Source organism: Phascolarctos cinereus, unplaced genomic scaffold (genome assembly GCF_003287225.1).
Source record: "Phascolarctos cinereus isolate Bilbo 61053 unplaced genomic scaffold, phaCin_HiC Scaffold_5;HRSCAF=322, whole genome shotgun sequence".
In the NCBI taxonomy this organism is placed as follows: Eukaryota; Metazoa; Chordata; class Mammalia; order Diprotodontia; family Phascolarctidae; genus Phascolarctos; species Phascolarctos cinereus.
In genome coordinates, this window is record NW_027555958.1 from 93248826 (window position 1) to 93268285 (window position 19460).

General features: G+C 40.1%; 1 protein-coding gene and 1 pseudogene across 1 annotated transcript in view; both read right to left on the minus strand.

Annotated features, from left to right (window-relative positions):
• SYTL3 (synaptotagmin like 3) overlaps nucleotides 1-19460 on the minus strand; it is a 93725-nt gene that overhangs the window by 9834 nt on the left and 64431 nt on the right. The window contains exons 8-9 of the mRNA XM_020986706.2: nucleotides 17474-17598; nucleotides 9571-9705 (exon numbers count right to left, since the gene is read on the minus strand). Of these exons, the coding sequence (XP_020842365.1) occupies nucleotides 9571-9705; nucleotides 17474-17598 (260 nt within the window). The remainder of the gene's footprint in view (nucleotides 1-9570; nucleotides 9706-17473; nucleotides 17599-19460) is intronic.
• On the minus strand, nucleotides 4239-5210 carry LOC110208594 (vacuolar protein sorting-associated protein 29-like; annotated as a pseudogene).

Below are 19460 nucleotides of genomic sequence, written 5' to 3' on the forward strand. Positions count from 1 at the left end.
ACTTTGACATGCTCATGGCCTACCCTTTTCAATCCACCTGAGTCCTCCACAGTAATAGTCTTTACTTAGATCTCACTGTAATAGTTAACAGCCAACATTTATACAGCACAAGGTTAGAAAGGCCAAGGTCTCCCACGGCCTCCTGGGCCATGTCCAGTCGTCCTGATCTATATCTGGCCACTAGACCCAGATGGCTCTGGAAGAGAAAATAAGGCTAGTGACCTTGCACAGCCCTCCCTCACTACAATCCAATTCATTTGCAAGTCATGGCATCATCTTCCTGACATCATGGTTCTCTTTGAGAACGAAGGACAAACCACACAATACAGCACTTTGTATTGAACCTCATAACAATTTTGTGCAGAAGATAGTATTTCCCATTTCACAGGTGAGGAACTGGGTTCCAGAGAAATGAAATGATTTGCTATGGGTCATATCCATAGGGTAATGGGCAGCTAGGTGGTACAGTGGATAGAATGCCAGGCCTGGAGTCAGGAAGATTGATCTTCCTGACTTAAAATCTGACCTTAGACACTTACTAACTGTGTGACCCTGGGCAAGTCACTTAACCCTGTTTGCCTCAGTTTCCTCATCTGCAAAATGAGCTGGAGAAGGAAATGCCACACCACTCCAGTATCTCTGCCAAGAAAAATCAAATAAGGTCATGAAAAGTTGGACACAACTCAGATGACTCAACAACAATGACAACAAAGATGGGATAACAAGTGTCTCAGGCAGCATTTGAACTCAGGTTCTCCTAACTGCAATTTCAGTATGTTTTTCTATCCTCTATGCCACCTGAGAACAGGGATCATGCTTTTGTTGTGCCTTCCTGTTTGTCTCCAGTACTTAGTGTAGTTCCGAGAACATAGTGGGCAATTAATAAATCCTACTTGATTGATTATACTATCATTTATAATTATGCAATCTCTAGGATTCTGAATTATGAAATCCCCCTCTCTGCCCATATGCATAGCTTATTCCACATCTATATCTCACTTTTCCTAAATCTATTCTTCACCCTTGCCCCCTTATCCTATTGCCAGTATTGCCCTGCCAAGCTTCAGCCTTGGGTCATTACCACCATGCACTGTCTTCACCCCTCCTCATTTGCTGCCAAAGAAAAGCTAGAGAAAATCATGAAACCTATGCTGACTGGATCCGTTACAAATTGATGTCATGTAATCTCAACTGAGCCCTCACTGCAGCAAAGCCCTCCTTTTATACCTGACTGACTCACTATCCTACTCGCCATGGTGGCTTTTCCAAATCTCTTCATGCCTTCTCAAACCTACCATAACTCCTCTCCCCCTATCCTCTCAGCTGAGAACCTGGCCTTATATTTCAGTAAAAAAAATTGAGGTCACTCTCCACTAGCTTCTTCTTTTCCTCTCTTCCTCATCTCATCTCACCCAGATATCTTCTGCCACTGTCTCCTTCTTCACCCATCTCACATGAATTGGTGACCCTTCTCCTTACTAAGTGCACAAGTGATCCCATTCCATCTCCTCTTCTCCAGTAGATTGACCCCTTTATCAACCCTCCTCCTTCACTTATCTTCAGTCTCTCCCTGTCTACTGGCTGTTTCTATATAGCCTACAGTTGTGGCCATGTCTCCTCTATCCTCAAAAATATGCTCACTTGATCCATCCATACCTGCTAGGTAGCATTCCATATCTCTCCTCCCTTTCTAAACTTTCTAAACTCCTTAGGAAAGCTATTTCTATAATAGGTACCTCCACTTTCTCTCTTCTGTCTTCTTAACTCTCTATAGTCATCGTTTCATCATTCAACCAAAACTGCTCTCTCCAAAGTTACTAATGATACCTTAATTGCCAAATCTAATGGTCTTTTTTTGCTATCCTCATTTTTCTTGGCTACTCTGTAGAAAAGGCGACCACTCTCAGTCACCTTCTCCTTGACATTCTCTTGTCCATAGGTTTTCATGACCTCTTTCTCCTGATTCTCCTCCTTCCTATCTGACCATTCTTTCTCAGTCTCCTTTGCTGGAACTTCTCAAGGTGACACTGTGCCTGCTAACCCGTGCATGTCCCTCAAGGCTTTGTCACGGGCCCTCTTCTCTTCTCTCTCTATACTGTTTGAGTTGGTAATCTCATCAGCGTCTATGGATTCAGTTGTGATCTGCATGCTGATGGTTCTCCAATCTACTTGTCAAGCCCTAACCAGTGTCACATCTCCAACTGCCATTGGACATTTCAAAGTGGATGTTTTCTAGACACCCGGATTTCAACATGTCCAAAATTGAACTCATTATTCCCCACCCCCACCCCTACTTCTCCCTGACTTTCTTATCACTGTCGAGGGTACTGCCGTCCTCCCAGTTACCAGGTATCACTCTTGACTCTTCACTCTCTCACCCCATTTCCCCGTAGCCAATCTGTTGCCAAGGTTTTTACCATTGTAATATCTCTTGGATATGTTCCCTTCTCTCTTTTGATACTGCCACCATCCTGATGAAGGCCCTCATGTCTAGCCTATTGCTAGTTGGTCTCCCTGCCACAAATCCCTCCCCTCTTCAGCCCATCCTCCACTCAAGCTACCAGAATGGTCTTCCTAAAGTTCAGTTCTGACTATGTTATCTTCATTCTCAATACACTCCAGTGGCTCCCTATCCCCTCCCAGTTCAAAGCTCTTTATAACCTGTCCTCCCTCACCTTTCCTTGCTTCGTACACCTCATGCTCTGCCTTTACTCTGCAATCCAGAGACACGGGTCTTCTTGCTGGCCCTTGAATAAGATGTTCCATCTGGGCCTTTCCACTGTCTGTCTCCTTTGCCTGGAATGATCCCCCTCATATCTTCCCTGGTTTAGTCTCAGCTAAAATCCCACCTTCTATAAGGAACTCTTTCTCAATCCCCTTTAATTCTAGTGCTTTCCTTCTGTTAATTACCACCAATTTCTCCTGTGTACAGCTTATTTATACATAATTGTTTGCGTACTGTCTCCCCCATTAGATTGTGAGCTTCTGGAGAGCAAGGATTGTATTTTACCTTTCTTTGTACCCCCAGTGCTTAGCACAGTATCTGACACATAGCAGGAGCTTAATAAATGTTCATTGACTGATTGACTAATCCTCCCCATGATATCCTATATCCCTCCCTGTTCTCTCTGCTCATCAGTCCGTAACCCCTGCTTTGAATCCTCTTTCAACCCTTGCCAGTCTCAATCCCATTCAATGTATGGTTAAACAATGTTAGGGTCTTCCATCCTCTATCCCTTTGTCCCCTTGTCCTTCCACCATACATGCCCTGCTAATGTTCAGCCCTGCATCATCCCCAACCTGGATCACCCATTCTCTGCTCCTTCTCCCAAGCTTCTCGATGCTGTTAGAATAAAGCATGTAATAGTATCAAGTAGGTATACTATCAGTTCAGGCTGTCTCATCTCAGCTGGGAGCTCAGTGATGCACATCAATGCCTCGCTCTCTAACAGCAGCTCCAGTTCTTCTCTTCACTCCTCAAGCCCCCCATGCCACCTTCAGGCCCTTCTCCCTCAGCAAATGCGCTTGCCTGCTACTTTACTAAGAAAATTGAAGTCGCGCTATCTTATAGCCCGTACTCCACACCTCAAAACCCTTCTGCGTTTTCATCCATTCTTTCTTCCTTTACTCCTGTCTCTGAGGTAGATTTGGCCAATGAAGGAGTTGGCATGAAAGGTGTTTATTACAGAGTAAAAAAGAGGGTAGTGTATACAATGAGGCAGTCTGGAACTCTTCTATTCAAGCATTATGTTAATAACAAACACTAAAACTGAATATATTTAGAGAGCTTTTTTTTATATACATCCATTTACCATGTGGTACAAGGTATCCCTTAGAAATCATGTCCTATAAGCTAAATTCATTCTAATAGTTTACAATAAGCTTGTAGCAAATTCTGTATCACTAAATAGATGTTGGTTTTTAATGCATAATACTTTAAAAATGTCATGGTTTGGGTTGCTTCTGAATACTTAATTACTTGATTTGAACAAGGAAATGGGACAAAGAAGATCAGCAAGACAGGCCTGTTCTAGGATTTTTAATATTCAATTTGTCAGGGGCAGCTAGGTGGCACAGTGGATAGAGCACTGACCCTAAAGTCAGGAAGACCTGAGTTCAAATCCAGCCTCAGACACTTGACACTTACTAGCTGTGTGACTCTGGGCAAGTCACTTAATCCCATTGCCTAGCCAAAAAAAAATTTAATTTAAAAAATATTCAATTTGTCTACTTTCACATCATCTCCAATTAGCTGGTACACATAAGTGACAACTGTAAAAGCCTGGATATCCATCAATACAAATGAAGGGATGGTGTTTGTTTCCAGAGCATTATAGCCTCTGGTGGCAAATCGTGGATGAAAGTAGAATTGATTTTCATGTTCAAAGGCCTGAAATATGTGTGTGTGTGTGTGTGTGTGTGTGTGTGTGTGTGTGTCCTGAAATGAGAATGTTAACATCAAACTGCCTTTGCAGCAATGCTAAGCTGGCCATATCACCCCATGGAATAATTTGATGTCCAAGGATCAAACCGATTTTGAACTGCCCAACAGTTCTGGATAATTCAGATTCTCATCAAAATTTCCTCTAACAAAGTGAACATCCCCAGGTGCAGTCTCACAATAGTCATAACTTTTGTTTGGTGCAAAGGTTTTCAGTACAGATAAATGCTGAATGTTTTCCAGGCACCAGCAGGTTTTTGAATTTGGATGGCTGACTGTTGCATCAGCTGGGGATGTACAGATCTCCTAACGCTAACACCAACATCCTGTCACCAGCCCCTCTCTGCCACCACAACCGTCACTGCCGTCTCCTTCCAACCCTCTATTTTTACTTTCAATCACGTACCTTCTCATCCCTACCAGGAGCTTGCCCCACTGATCATTCCCTCTTCTCTCCTTCATTTTCACTCTCATCTTAACTCCTGGCTGGCTCCTTTCCTACTGCTACCAGACATGCTCAGGTTTATCCCATTGCTAAGAAGTATTCCTTTGATCTTGCCAAAGTACTGTCACTTATCTCTTCTCCCTTCCATTACCAATCTCTCAGAAATAATTGTCTATACACACTTCCTCCACTTCCTCACTGCCCATTATTAATTTATTTTTAATGTTTTTTCTTTTCAGTTGTGGTCATAACACATGCATATGCTTCTCAACCTTTTACAGTCTTGTTTCTGACCACATCATTCAACTGAAACTGCTCCATTCAGACAAGGTTACCAAGGATCACTTTACTGCTAAATTTGGGGATCTTTTCCCAGTTCTAAGCCTCTTCTAGCCTTCTGTATTTTTTGCTGCTGTTGGCTATCCTTGCTCCTGTATATTCTCTCCTCCCTTTGAATTTGTGACATTGATCTTTCCTGGTTCTTCTAGTTATCTCAAGATTTTCCTTTGTTGGGTCATCATGCCTTCTGACCTCTTAGCACGGATTGCCCCATGCCATCCTTTCCTTCTTTCTCTCTACCCTCTTCCTTGGAATTCTCATCAGTTCCCTTGGATTCAATGATCAGCTCTATGAAGATGGTTCCCAAATCTATATGTCTAATTTCTCTCCTGAACACTAGTTCCACATTATGAACTAATTGCTCGACATCTTCCCCCAACTCTTCTCCATTGGCATCTCAAACTCAGTATGTCTAAAATGAACTCATTGGATTCCCCCCAAATCCAATTCCTTCAGAATTCCCTGTTTCCTAGGATAGCACCACCATCCTTCAAATTACCCAGGTTTGCAACCTTAGAATTATCCTAGGCTTCCTCATTTCCCTCAGCCGCTATAACTCACTGCCATATCATATCAGTTGTATTGGGTTAAAATCTGCAAATAAGCATGACATATGGGATGGATTTCAGCACAGCTGCTTTGGTTATTAAACCAAGGTAAATACAAGCTGCTAAGTATGAGCACATGCTGCCCCCCGGGGGTCCTGTGGTCAGTGGTACTAATTCCAGCAATTCGAATTCTTAAATGTCACAACCTAAACACGCCTCCAGGTTTTCTGGTTCTACCCTCTTCCTACACAGAACAGAGCATGCCACAATATGCTACATAAAAAATGAAGTGGCAGCTAAGATTGCCCTCAGTTGTTTACAGTAATAAGCTCTCTCAGGCTGGATAGAATACTGCACAATGACAAAAAAAAAAAGACTGTCTACAGCCTATTAAGAATTCATGCTAATGACTTCCAGGGGTTGGGGAAGAGAGGACGTCCCAAGAAGTTACTGCATATGATACTCCTTATTGGCAGCTAGATGACCCAGTAGATAGAATGCAGGATTTGGAGTCAGACAGACCTGAGTTTCAGTTCTGCCTCAGACACTTGCTAGCTGTGACACCTTGGATGAGTCATTTAATCTCTCCTCGCCTTGGTTTTTTCATCTGTAAAATGGGGATGATAGTAATAGCACTTACCTCACAGATGTGTTGTTAAGATCAAATGAAATATGTGTAAAGTGCTTTGCAAACCTTAAAGCTCTATATGAATCCTAGCTATTATTATTACTTTCAAAATCTATGCAATACCTCCTCACATTCATCTCCACCTTGCCTTCCACCCCCACATATATACTTTTCTGTTTAAAGAAGGAAAGTTAGAAGTTGGAAAAAACCTTAATGAAAAGGAATCTGTCAAGACCTGGTGATTTCATCTGTGATCTCTCTCTATACCTTATCGTTTTCGAGAGTCACCTGAGGCTCAGAGTAATTAAGGAATTTGCCCAGGGACACACAGCTAATAAGGCAGCATTTGAATCCAGGTGTTCCCAACTCTAAATCTAGCAGCAGCCACTGTGCAAATCCTACCTCTGCAATAGGAAATCATAGCCACTAAGAAATGTGAAGACTAGAAATGCAACAACAATGCATAGTAACCTTGTATCAAAAATGGACATCACATCAGCCTCGTCTGCTTGGAAAAATATAAATGCTTCCTAAGCAGCTTGCTGTCAGGATGGCAGCTATTATAAATCTTCAGCACTGGGTTGAATCTGATTTCATAGCATCTCCCCAGCTGGGTACATGCTGGGGATGGGCTTAGCAGCAATTTGAGCCGCATTATAGACTAATACAAACACTTTAATGCACCTTCACCCGCTTCCTCCAATCAGATATCCCCAAGCACTTCAATATGGCTGGAGTAAAGAAGTTTACTGAATCCAAACGAGATTTTACAAAGCCATACTGTAAATATATTAAATACAGAGGGTAATCTCTGGACCTCAGCAGACATCCTCTCTCAACATAAAATATTGTGACAAAAAATACCACACGACAACCACACGCACACCATCACAACTTGGCGTTCACTGATCTCTCTAAGTAATTAGAATGCTGATTTTCTGAAACTAGTCAGGGGCTCTGAGCTGTACATTTTTTGCTGGTAAATTCAGCCAGCCAGAATATTTTCTCCATCAATCAACCAACAAGCATTATTTAAAGCAAGTAGCATGTGTCAAGAACTGTGCTAAGGACTGGGGATGTGAAAACAAATGTCAGACAGTCCTTGACCAACAGGATGCTTACATTCTAATAGGTGGACACAGTATGTACAGAACAGCAGAGTCCAGGGAAGGTACTTTTGTTCTACACAGCCACAGAGATCTTGGAAGGAGCCATTGGGCACAAGATTGTCATAACTTTTCCGGTAACAATGGTAGTATTGATTTGATTATCACTCTCAGAGTAAGAGCCAGACATGGAAAGGGGTGGATGGTAGAAATGGAAAGATGTTCATGCTGGGTAGGTCTAGGTTTCCTCACAGCTGGCTGGGTGTGATGAGAAATAGGGTGTGGATCTGGCTATATACAGTGGTTGAGATGAGTTTTCACTCACTGCTAGTTCATTCCTAGCCCAGGGCAGAGTCCCAACGTGGAGGAAGGAGACAGAGGTGGAAAAAATAGTACACAGAGAGAGGAAAATGTGAATTATATGAAAACGTTCAGGTAGGATATTTTTCGATTGATTTTTTAAAGAAGAGGATATAAATATATTTGGGAATTAGGCAGAGATTTAATTACATCTAGTTGGTACTTAATGTTTCTGGGGTGATTAAATGATTAAACAAATAAAAATAGTTTTCCTCCTCCCCTCAAGGATCCTGAAAAGTCACTCATGTGGTACTCGGTTCCAACAAACTTCTAATCAATGTTTCTATCCAAAAGCTTAATAACCTGTCCAAATTAATTGATGCTACCACAGTTTGAACTGTGCTCACATAGTATAATTTTAAGCTTTAAGCTTTACTAGCTTCAAACCGCAGTAAGATTTTGAGGACATACTGTATAATTCGGGTAGGTACTCCATATCGACAATGAGCTGAGTTCAGAATGGAATAGTTGGAAGAGAATGGTCTAGAATACATTTTGGGAATTGCATAATACTTTCAACAATACCAAGCAGACATACAACCCTATCTTTTTAACTCCAGTGTTATCCTGGTGATGCCACATGGCTGCTAATCTTGAAACAAACTGAAAATCTCTCTTCTAGTACTTAACTAGCTATGGAACCATAGGCAAGTTGGCTAACCTCTGTGAGCCTCAGTTTCCTTATCTGTAAAATGAGCATAATAATAACTATATTGCCTGTCTCATGGGATTGCTGTAAAGGTCAAAGGAGAAAACATAAGTCAAATGCTTTGCAAAGCTTAAAGGCGAACAAACATTTATTTAATACCTACTATGTGGTTGGCACTGTGCTAAGCACATTATAAATATTATTTCACTTGAGCCTCACAACAACCCTGGGAGGTAAGTGCAATTATTATTTCCATTTTGCTGATGAAACTGATGCAGGCAGAGGTTAAGTGACTTGCTTAGGGTCACACAAGTCATAAGTGTCTCAGGGCACATTTGAACTCAGAGCATCTAGAATCCTGCCAAATAGCTATGTAAAGGTCAGATACTGCTATCTTGCTCTCCCTTTTCAACAGAGATCAGCCAGAAATGGTCTTGGGATAAGTCACTCGCCTGACATTATTCTTTAATATTTAGTGTTTGGTGAGGCATTGTACAGGGGAATGAAATGACTGGTTTTTTGTAATTTATGTATTGGGATTTAAGCTCACCTTCTATAGGTTCACTGGAAGCATCTTTGGGATTATCATTATCATTATTATAGTCATTATCTGGTACTACTTCACCCACACTATGACAAGTGGGCATCCCACAATGGTCAATACTTTATTAAAGTTTTAACACCTTCTAGTCCTAATATAATACAATGCAAACTCATTAAAACGTTGGTGTTAGGTGTTATCATTATTATTGCCCTTTCTAGAGACAAGATTAAGAAAAGTTAAGCCACTTACTTAAAGTTACATGGTTAGTAAATGTCAGAGCCGTGGCTAGGACCCAGATCTTCTCATCTTAGTCACTTCCTACTGATATGGCATGGAAAAGCATGGGAAAGTTGTTTATTCATTCTGACTGAAAGAAAGTACTGACTTCTAGGTTTCATTCAGTCTATATATGAGGTCACAACCCAATTATATCCCCTGCATCCCAACTTCAGCTTGACACTGTTATGCTATTCATATGTCACATGCCAACCACCTTAAATCAAAACTCACACGTTTGATGCCACCAGAGAACATGATGCTATGAGAAGAAGTGGGTAAAATATTTTCTTGCTCCAAAATGGGATTAATAAAGTTTTCATCATCCTCTTGGTTGACGAGTTTAAGATGATCTGTTACGCTGACAGTCTGAAAAAGAAAAAAAAATCACTGATCATATGGTTCACCTACCTGTTTGCTTTTGTTCAAATGTTTGGTGAGCACAGGAAAACACGCACTATGTATATACTATGTACAACCTGTTCATCAATGTGGTAATAATAAATATCTTAGAAAGTAGCAAATAGGGGAATCATTGGGAGTGTCTATAAACCATCTACTAAGATAGAGGAAATAAGATGTTGAATTAATAAGAGCATTATAGAGGCCAGATACAGTGGTAATAGAGGACATTAGCTACCTGATAAAAATCACATTAAAAATAAAGAATTTGATGATTCTCTGAAAATTTTATCTCTCAGAGAGGCAGTGTGGTACAGTGGATAGAGAGCTGGACGTGAAGTCAGTAAGACCTGGGTTCAAATCCCACCTCTAAAATTTCCATTAGGCAGTTAGTGATGCAAGACTGGAGTTCACCAGGAAAAGACTTGGGCTAGACGAATAGCTCCATGAATCATCTGTGGACAAATCATCATTAACCCCAGGGGATCCCATGAGGTCACCACATGAGTATAACAAAAGAGGATAGCGCCCAAGGTAGAGCATTGGCAGACATTCACAATGGATGCTGAGACAGCAAAGGAGACTGAAAGACTAGTCAGACAGGAGAACCGAAAGAGAGCAGTCTCCCAAAAGCCCAGACACGGGAGCATGTTGGTCAACAGTGTCAAATGCAGTGTCAAAATGAGTTAACACGTAAAGCTCTTTGCAAGCTTTAAAGTGTTATATAAATGCTGTTGTTACTGTTATTATTATCATTATTATGTAGAAGAGAGGTGAGGAGGGATGAAAACTGAGAAAAGGTCATTATTAGTCTAAATATATTGTAGAATATTGATAAAAAATTATTTGATTTTAATAAAATCTCTATCCTCTAATAGCAATCAACATAGATTTGAGACTTTTCCATATAAAGGTAGACTTTAGAGGTAGTCATGGAAGCAAGAAGATCAGGAACAATAGTCAACACTGACCCTCTCCCTCCTTGAGCCGCCATCTTAATGTTTCTTTGTGAAATGAACACTGGACAATATCTCAAGAAAAACAAGACTTGGATTGTCCACTAAAGTTCTCTGAGTCATCGATAAATCACAATCTACTGGTACAACCCATCTCATAAGCCTAACAAAATGATTAATTGACAGATGGTATAGTGGAAAGAACATTGGTTTCATACTCAAGGGACTGAAATTTAAATTCTGTCTTTGCCACTGTGTGATCACTGTGTGATCTTGGGCAATTCACTTCCCTCTGAGTCTCAACTTCCATGAAGCTTAGTATCAGTCCCTTTCCTATCCCCATTTCTATTTGCTGTTCTGCCTTTAATCTGTGGGCAGCAAGTGAAAAGAAAGGACCTTAGGAGTCAGGCAATATTGAGTTATATGGACTTGGAAGATTCTAATCATATGTATTTTTGATATTCTATTGTACATCCTTGAGCATCTCAAGTACTGCATTACCTGGCCACATTCCCTACCATCTCTTTAAAATGAAGATCACATTTCAAAGAAAAATAGAAGGATGAGTCCACTGGAGAATCTAGACTGACGTGTATTGGTGATCATCTTGAATTCACATCTTAGAATGTGTATGTGGCTTCTAGTGATTGAGAAAGTGAGTGAAGGTGATGAATATTGGTCTACCTTTCCCAGTTATTATCTCTAATTCACAGAGTAACCTTTGGCAGGTGGCTCAAAATTTCTGTGCTTTTGTTTACCCAGCTGGAAAGTGGACACCAATGTACATACCTCGCAGGGATACTGTGACTTACAATTAATTTTGGTGAGATGTTTCAAGATTCTTCAATGAAAGGACCTGTGTGAGTGTGATATTAATAAAGGTGCACTAGTTGCATTTTAGCCCAAATGATAATTATTTAGCATTTATAAAACATTTTGTGTCCACATGTAATCTGCTTTACAACTGCTTTGCTAATCTATTCTTCAACACAGTTATCTCCCCATTTTATGGGTAGGGATATGAGGATACTCACAGAATAGGTAAGATGTGGACATTGTCTGAATATAAAAGTGGCCTGGGCAGGGGGTGAAACAGAGCAGTCTCTATTGCTTGATTAATGAATATTGACAACTGCTCACTATGTTTTTGTCTTGTGACCTTCCTCCATTATGACTCACCAGACCTGTTCTGGGGTAGGGGGCACCAGGGCCCTTTCATGTAGCACTTTTACATATCTTTGACAATGCTCCTATTCCAAAAAGACAGCCCTCTCTTATAACAATAAATAATACCTAGGCTAGTATATGTTAAAACAATATTGTATTTGATTTTCAGCAACATGTTCACATTGCTGAAGGCATCAGGATCATAATTTCGAAAGACAAACTTTCAGATGCTGAGAATTGGACCCATCGCAAAACATGCTATGAATGCAAAAATCATGAAGTGACATGAAAATATGAATGGAAACTAATTATTAATCACTCCATTCTTATCTTTTTCAATGGAGTTTGGGTAAAAGTGGCCCAAAAATAGGTCTCTATTTTGCTATTCTTTTAAATTTAATATTCTGTGGACTTTTGCACAGATGCATAAAATAGCTGCTTTTTGTAATTGAATGAAAGTACTAGGATGTAAGCTCTTCTTCTGTAGGCTCATTGAAACCATCTTTGAGAAAACTCCAATTGCAGAAAGGATGGTGGGGGTAATATGTTCTCCACTCTGTGGCTCTGACATCTTCCCTTAAGTCTCTATATTTCCTGGAACTCGCTCAGTATGCAGATAGGACCCCAGGAGAGACTGTTCCCTTGGGTCCCTTGTCTTTGCTGTGAATCTGTGACCCAGAACTGGGTAGTGAGTAATAGAGCTTCCAGCTGGTAGACATTCCTACAGCCTGTGCTAATTCAGGAATTCTCTGGGATCTCCTCCTGCATCAGTGTCCCCTACTCTAGTGCCCACTCTCAGCGCTCTCTCTCTCTCTCTCTCTCTCTCTCTCTCTCTCTCTCTCTCTCTCTCTCTCTCTCTCTCTCTCTCTCTCTCTCTCTCTCTCTCTCTGTCTCTCTGTCTCTCTCTCTCTCTCTGTCTCTGTCTCTCTGCTCTCTGTCTGTCTGTCTGTCTGTCTGTCTGTCTCTCTCTCTCTCTCTCTCTCTCTCTCTCTCTCTCTCTCTCTCTCTCTCTCTCTCTCTCTCTCTGTCACTGGGTTCTAGAAGGTTCTGAAACAACACAGTCCTGGCTAGACCCTGTCCCCAGTGTCCTCAGACCTCTGTGTCTGACTCCCTAAGTCTTCCTGCCCTGGAAAAATAATGCACTGTTACTTTTCCTTGGATTTATTGATTAGAATTTGGTCTGGTTAGTTTTCTAGATCTTTATGAAGAAGATTTGGTGGGTGAATTTCTCCCTCTTACTTTACCATGTTGACTTTGCCTCAGGTCTCTATATTTTGAAAGCTTTTCATTATACGTAGCTTAGAAATTGTTAGCATTTTATATGCTAAAATCTATTATTTCAATTAATGAAAAAAACATTCTTATTATATTGCTTGATGGATTTCAGATAGAAAGAGACCTGGAACAAGTCACTATCATACTATTATTCTGCAATGATCTAAAAGTCTGGACTCTCTAGGATAATCTTTCAATAATTTCTGATCGCAATGACCTGATCCTCAATCACTATCATATTACCCAACATTTGTGAATAAATCTCCAAGACTCAGGCTTTTGTTCAATACTTCATTGTTGATAGATTGTTGTCTGAGTTCATATCAATGCAACTCATAAAGCACTTTTAAATTCTATTCTTGCATTTTGGTCATCCAGAGTGAAACCAATTTTAGTTATATTCAGTGAAACCAGTGCAATATACCTTTTCTCAGACTTCAGTATTGCCTTGTGAAGTCCGTTTGTTCCAAAAAACATTTCTGTAAAATTTTTAACATGTTTTCTATGTGCTCAGTGAACATCTGTTAATCCTCTTCTTCCTTTTGGAAAGAGAAATGTTTGATCTTTCCATATCTGTGTTGGATAATTTTATTAACATTGTAGAGGTTTTTGTTTGGATACCCTCTAGACCCTTGTTATTTTACTATGTCATATATATACATATATATATATATATATATATATACATACATATATATGTATGTATATGTATATGTGTATATATATGTATATATATACATACATATATATGTATGTATATGTATATGTATATATATATATATATATATATATGTATGTATATGTATATATATACCCACAACAGTATAGCATTGGTATTAATTGCTGTTAATGGACTTCACCTTTCTCCTTGATAACCTTATGTTTAATATGTCTTGTCTAGAGAAGACTGAGGTATTGTATCTATTGCCATCATTTTCTAGATTCAAATTTAGAGTCTTTTCTGCCTTGGTAAACATGAAGAATTTTACACTTGTGAAGCCAAAATGACATCTTGATGTTGTTGAAGAAAGTTTCCATGAGATGAAGAAGCTGTTTAATCTGCTTTCCAAGGAGTCATAAACTTGATGTCATCCATTGATGGGATTTTTTTTGATACAATTCCTTGTTTGCTTTGAAAGTCAAACTCAGTTCTTTTCAGTATTGATTGGAGATTCTGTTAAGTTTGGACATCAAATGCATTCAAGTATTCTTCAGCTTTTTCCTCTTCAGATTTAAGTGGCTCCTCAGTTTCCACACTTTTTAAATCTATGTTTAATCTAAGTTGTTCTGCATTGATCTGCATGTTATAATGTAACATCAAGCTGGGGTTATCATTGACAAAAATCATATGGAACCTTTGCCTTTAACTGATGTTTCCAGTTTCGTCATGATGTCATACTGGTGCATGATAAAAGTATTCATGTCTTCAATCCATTTCACATAACTTAACGATAAGCACCAACTGCACCAAAGCATTTCCATTAAGGAAGGTATTAATTTTTCACATTTGTTCCCACATATCTTTACATGATGTTGTGCCAGAATACAAAGGCTCACCCATCATGCCACTGTCTTCTTAGTCAAGCCGTTGCGATGGCTTTTAGTAGATCTGATCTGCAATCATATGCTCCTTCATTTATCACTTAGATTTATAGAAGCAGTTCTATTACCGGATGGTGTGCTAACCCAATCAACGGTGAATCATTAACCTAACTGGCTAGTGTTTCAGGGTTCCTGCTAAGCCTTCTGCATGACCACAACTATCTCAAGGCACACCAAGTCATTTCCATAAATTGCCCCAACTATTACCCAGTATTTGGCCATTGGTTGGGCCTTGTTACTATTATAACAAATGTTTATAAATACATGTGCTGTGATTTGCCAATATTTAGGACTTCAATCTATATTCTACCTGACAGACCCCTTTCCCCTTCTGATATGCAGGAATCCATTTGTCTTTGAGGTGGTCCAGCATAATGTGGACAGAATTCTGGACTTGATATCAGGTTCAAATCCCACCCTTGGCATTTTCTAGCTTTATGATCCCAGGCAAGTCACTTACTTTCCTTAGTCTCAGCTTCCTCATCTATAAAATGGGAATGAAAATTTTATATATATATGTGTATACACACACACACACACACACACACACACACATACACACATATATGTATATGTATAAAACACTTATATCCCAGGGTTGTTATGAGACTTAGGCCTTTAAAGCACTTAAAATGCTATCTAAATATTGGTTTTTATTATTATCTGCCTCTTGAAGCATGAACACTGAGTTTCCTCAAAAAAGGTTACATGGCCCCTGTTCCAGGAGAAGAGGTGCTCAGACTACAGAGAGCAAGATTTGCTTCACTGCACCTCATTATTTGAAATTGTCCTCCTCTATCTGGGCTCCTTCAGCTCAAAGGACAGGAGCAGGGAATTATTTTCACTTTGGTTTAGTCAAATAAGACACTAGAATACCACCTATATGCAAACCTCTTCATTGTATCTCCCATCCAAAGTATCACTGTGGCATCTATCTGTAAGGTTTTATTTCTTTGTCGGAGGGAAGCAACTAATGAAAGAAAATCTACTACTGGGATAAAAATGCAAGTGACCCATTAAAAAGTTAAGGTTAAGTTGTTTTGTTCTGTTTTTTTTTCTTGTTGGCAAACTTTGAGCCATAAAACCCTGGGAGAGGGTTGAACTTTTTGCTTTCTCTGAAAGGCAGGTTTGGGTGAGATATTTCTTTTGATTTAGTTGCCAGGAGAGTTTGTCTCTCCAACAGTCTGGCACGAGCACCAGTCTGCATCATCAGTGCCCTCCTGTGTTCTTCACTCCTTTAGCCAGAGATGAAGGCAGATGTGAATCTAGACTTACTTGCACTGAAGGAAATTGGGAGGTTTAGCCTGGAGAAGAGAAGACTTGGGAGGCATCTGGCAGGGGATCTTGGTAGGTTTCCAGTACTCGAAGGGCTGTGGATTAATTGTTCCATTTGGACCCAGAGCGCAGAATGAGGAGCAGTGGTTCTAAGTGGCAGGAAGGAAGATTTGGGTTTGTGGAAGGAGCAACTTCCTAATCATTAGAGCTACCCCAAAGTAGAATGAGGCATCTGGGGAGGTAGAGAGTTCCCCATCACTGGAGATTCTCAAAAAATACTACGTGACCACACCTCTGGTGTGCTACAGAGGGGGATTTTGTTCATTTACAAATTGGACCATACAGTCTTTTATTTCCCTTCTGACTCTGGCATCCTATCAAATTTGTTTTGCTTTGTTAGAAGCCTTTCTAAACATGAAATCACTGTGGTAATGATGAGGATGATGGTGTCTGCTCATATTTAGATAGCACTTTAAAGTTTGCAAAGTGTCCATCTCATATCATTTGATTCTCAAACAGCTCTATGAGGGAGGCACTGTCATTATCCCCAATTTATAGATGAGTAGTATAAGGCTCATCGAGGTTAAGTCTCTTACCCAGGGTCATACAACTAGTAAATATTTGAGGCAGAATTCTAATCCAGGTCACTGACATTCCCAAACAGCAACACAAGAGAACACATGGTTTCCACATTAGATTGACTTTTTTCCCTTTTCCTACCTGGATTCTAAATCCATTCTGAATTTTAATCTTTAATTTCTCAACATCTCCCAAATAAGAGCTTTTCATTATTTTTTCAGTTCACTTAGTTTTGCCATTAAAAAAAACCTAAATTCAAAGCCAAAATAAGATGGAAGGTCATTGAAGCAAATATCATCCTGTTTCAATGTAGTGAGATTTAATTGACCTATCATGGCCATCACAAGGAATGTTCTCAGTCGCCTTTCTCTCCTGGGATTCTTAAACTGGAATCCATAGGTAGATTTCAGGGAGTCTGTGGATTTGAATGGGGGAATTATATCTGACCTCTAACTGAAATTTAGCATTTCTTCTAGTTACTAATGTAGGCAATTAGGCTTCCCCAGACTGCCAAAGAGGCCAAGTGATATAAAACAACTTAAGAGTATTTGTTGTTGTTATTCACTTTTCCATCATTTTTGTGATCCCGTGTTTTGGTTTTCTTGGCAAAGATACTGGCATGGTTTGCCATTTGCTTCTTTAGATAATTTTGCAGATGAGGAAACTGAGGCAAGCAGGGTTAAGTGACTTGCCCAGGGTCACACAGCTAATAAGTGTCTGAGGCCAGATTTGAACTCACAAAGATGAATCTTCCTGACTCCAGGACCCATGCTCTCCACTGTGCCACCTAGCTGCCCCAGAGTCTACACCAATCCCTAAGAAAACTAAGTTCTCAGAGTAGCCCATGGAATCCCAGATGGACTTGGGTTATTTGCTTGTACCCTGGTTGTCAAGTTGATGGCAGTGTCAGATTGGCTCCTCCTCTCCTTCCGGTCCATACCCTCCCTGTAATTGGTTGTTAGAAGATGTTTGTCAGAAGTCATGTCATTCTGGGACTTGGAGATTTCTATAAAAAAAAATGCAAGGAAAGGAAAATCTAGGTACCTGTTCTCTAGGTTTTCTTGCTACCCAACCCAGCGAAAAATAGGATGTTCTTGGGCAGAAGCAAGGAAAGAAGAAAGCTGCTCCATCCACTGTGAGGCTCCAGTCAAGGCTATAGAGCTGGTTAGCCTTGTGAAATTTAATTCAACAAAAATTTAATTAGCTACTATGTGCAAGGCACTGTGCTAAGTGCTGGTCATCCCAAGAAAAACCGAACAGCCCCTCCTGCCCTCCAGAAGCTGACATGACTGGGTGGGGATGGTGAGGAACTCAAAGAAGTCGGTATCAGATAGTTTAGAGACAGAGAGACAGAGACAGAGAAGAAGAAGAAGAAGAAGAAGAAGAAGAAGAAGAAGAAGAAGAAGAAGAAGAAGAAGAAGAAGAAGAAGAAGAAGAAGAAGAAGAAGAAGAAAGAAGAAGAAGAAAGAAGGAGAAGGAGAAGGAGGAGAAGGAGGAGGAGGAGACAGAGGAGGAGGAGGAAGAAAGGGGAGAGAGACAAAAAAGGAGAGAGACAGAAGGAAAGAGGAAGAGAGAGAATATATAAATAGGGAGTCTGGAAAATTTTTGGTTGAGAGATAACACAATTTGAGCCTTAAAGGACGGTAAGGATTGTGTCTAAGAGACAGAGGTGAGGATGACATAGGCATGGAGGACAGCCTGAGCAAAGCCAAAGAAGCAGGCTCTGTAACATAGAGATGATGGAAGAATTAGTAGACCAGTCTGGATGGAATACAGAGTGCATGAAGGGGAGAAATATATGTGTCTGGAGGGTTAAGTGAAGGGCTTTAACTGTCAGAGTAAGGGAGTTATATTTTACCTTACAAACAATACGGAACCAATGATCATTTTTTGAGCAGAGAAGTGACATAGTCACATCTAAGTCTTTTATTTTTTAACTGAACCAGTAATTTAATTGGTGTTGGGAGTTCCTCATGAGGAACTTCCTTTCCCAGTGTAAATCTTAAATCAAAACCCAGGGTCATGTAACCAATCAGAATCAGAGGCCATACTTAAATTCATGCCTTCCTGATTCTGAGAACAGCTTTCTATCCACTGTCCGATACTGCCTCTCTGTGTTTTAAGAATATCAATTTGACAGATGTGAGGAGGATGGGTTTCAGAAGGAAAAGACTAGAAGTAGGAAGAACAATTTGGGAGGCTGTTGCAATAGTCCAGGAAAGAGATAATGGAGGCTTGAACCAAGAAAGTGGTGGTGTGAGTGGTGAGGTTACTGATTTTGAAATGTTACAGGGGTAGAATCCACAAGACTAGACACATGATTGGATTTTTTTTTTTTTAGGGGAGAAGGTGAAGGACAGAAAAGAGTTAAAGATGGCTCCAGGGATGCACACTGGAAGTTTGGAGGAGGAATCACTTTATGGAGGGAAGAAAATGAGTTCCATTTTGGACATGTTAAATTTGAAATGTTAATGGGACATCTGAGGGAGAAGCCCATCAGGTATTTGGTAGTGAATGACTGGAATTCAAGAATGAGATAAAGGCTAGGTGTATAGGTTTGGAAGTTATCTGTGGAGAGCTAATTGAACCTGGGAGAGCTGATGAGGTCACTGAGAGAGGGTAAACACAGTAGAGGACCCAGGAAAGAATCTTGGGGGGACACAAGAGAATGGATGAGTGACAAACTAGCAAATATTGGACAAAGATCATGCTCTACTTTGCAAAGATGAAGAAGGAACAGAGTTCATGAAAATATGTGAATATGCCTTGTACTACTCTGAAGCTAGAAAATGGCTATTAGTGCCAGAGTTGTAGAGGAATATTTCTTTCGGTTAAACACTACCCTTCTGTGCTTATACAATTAAAAAT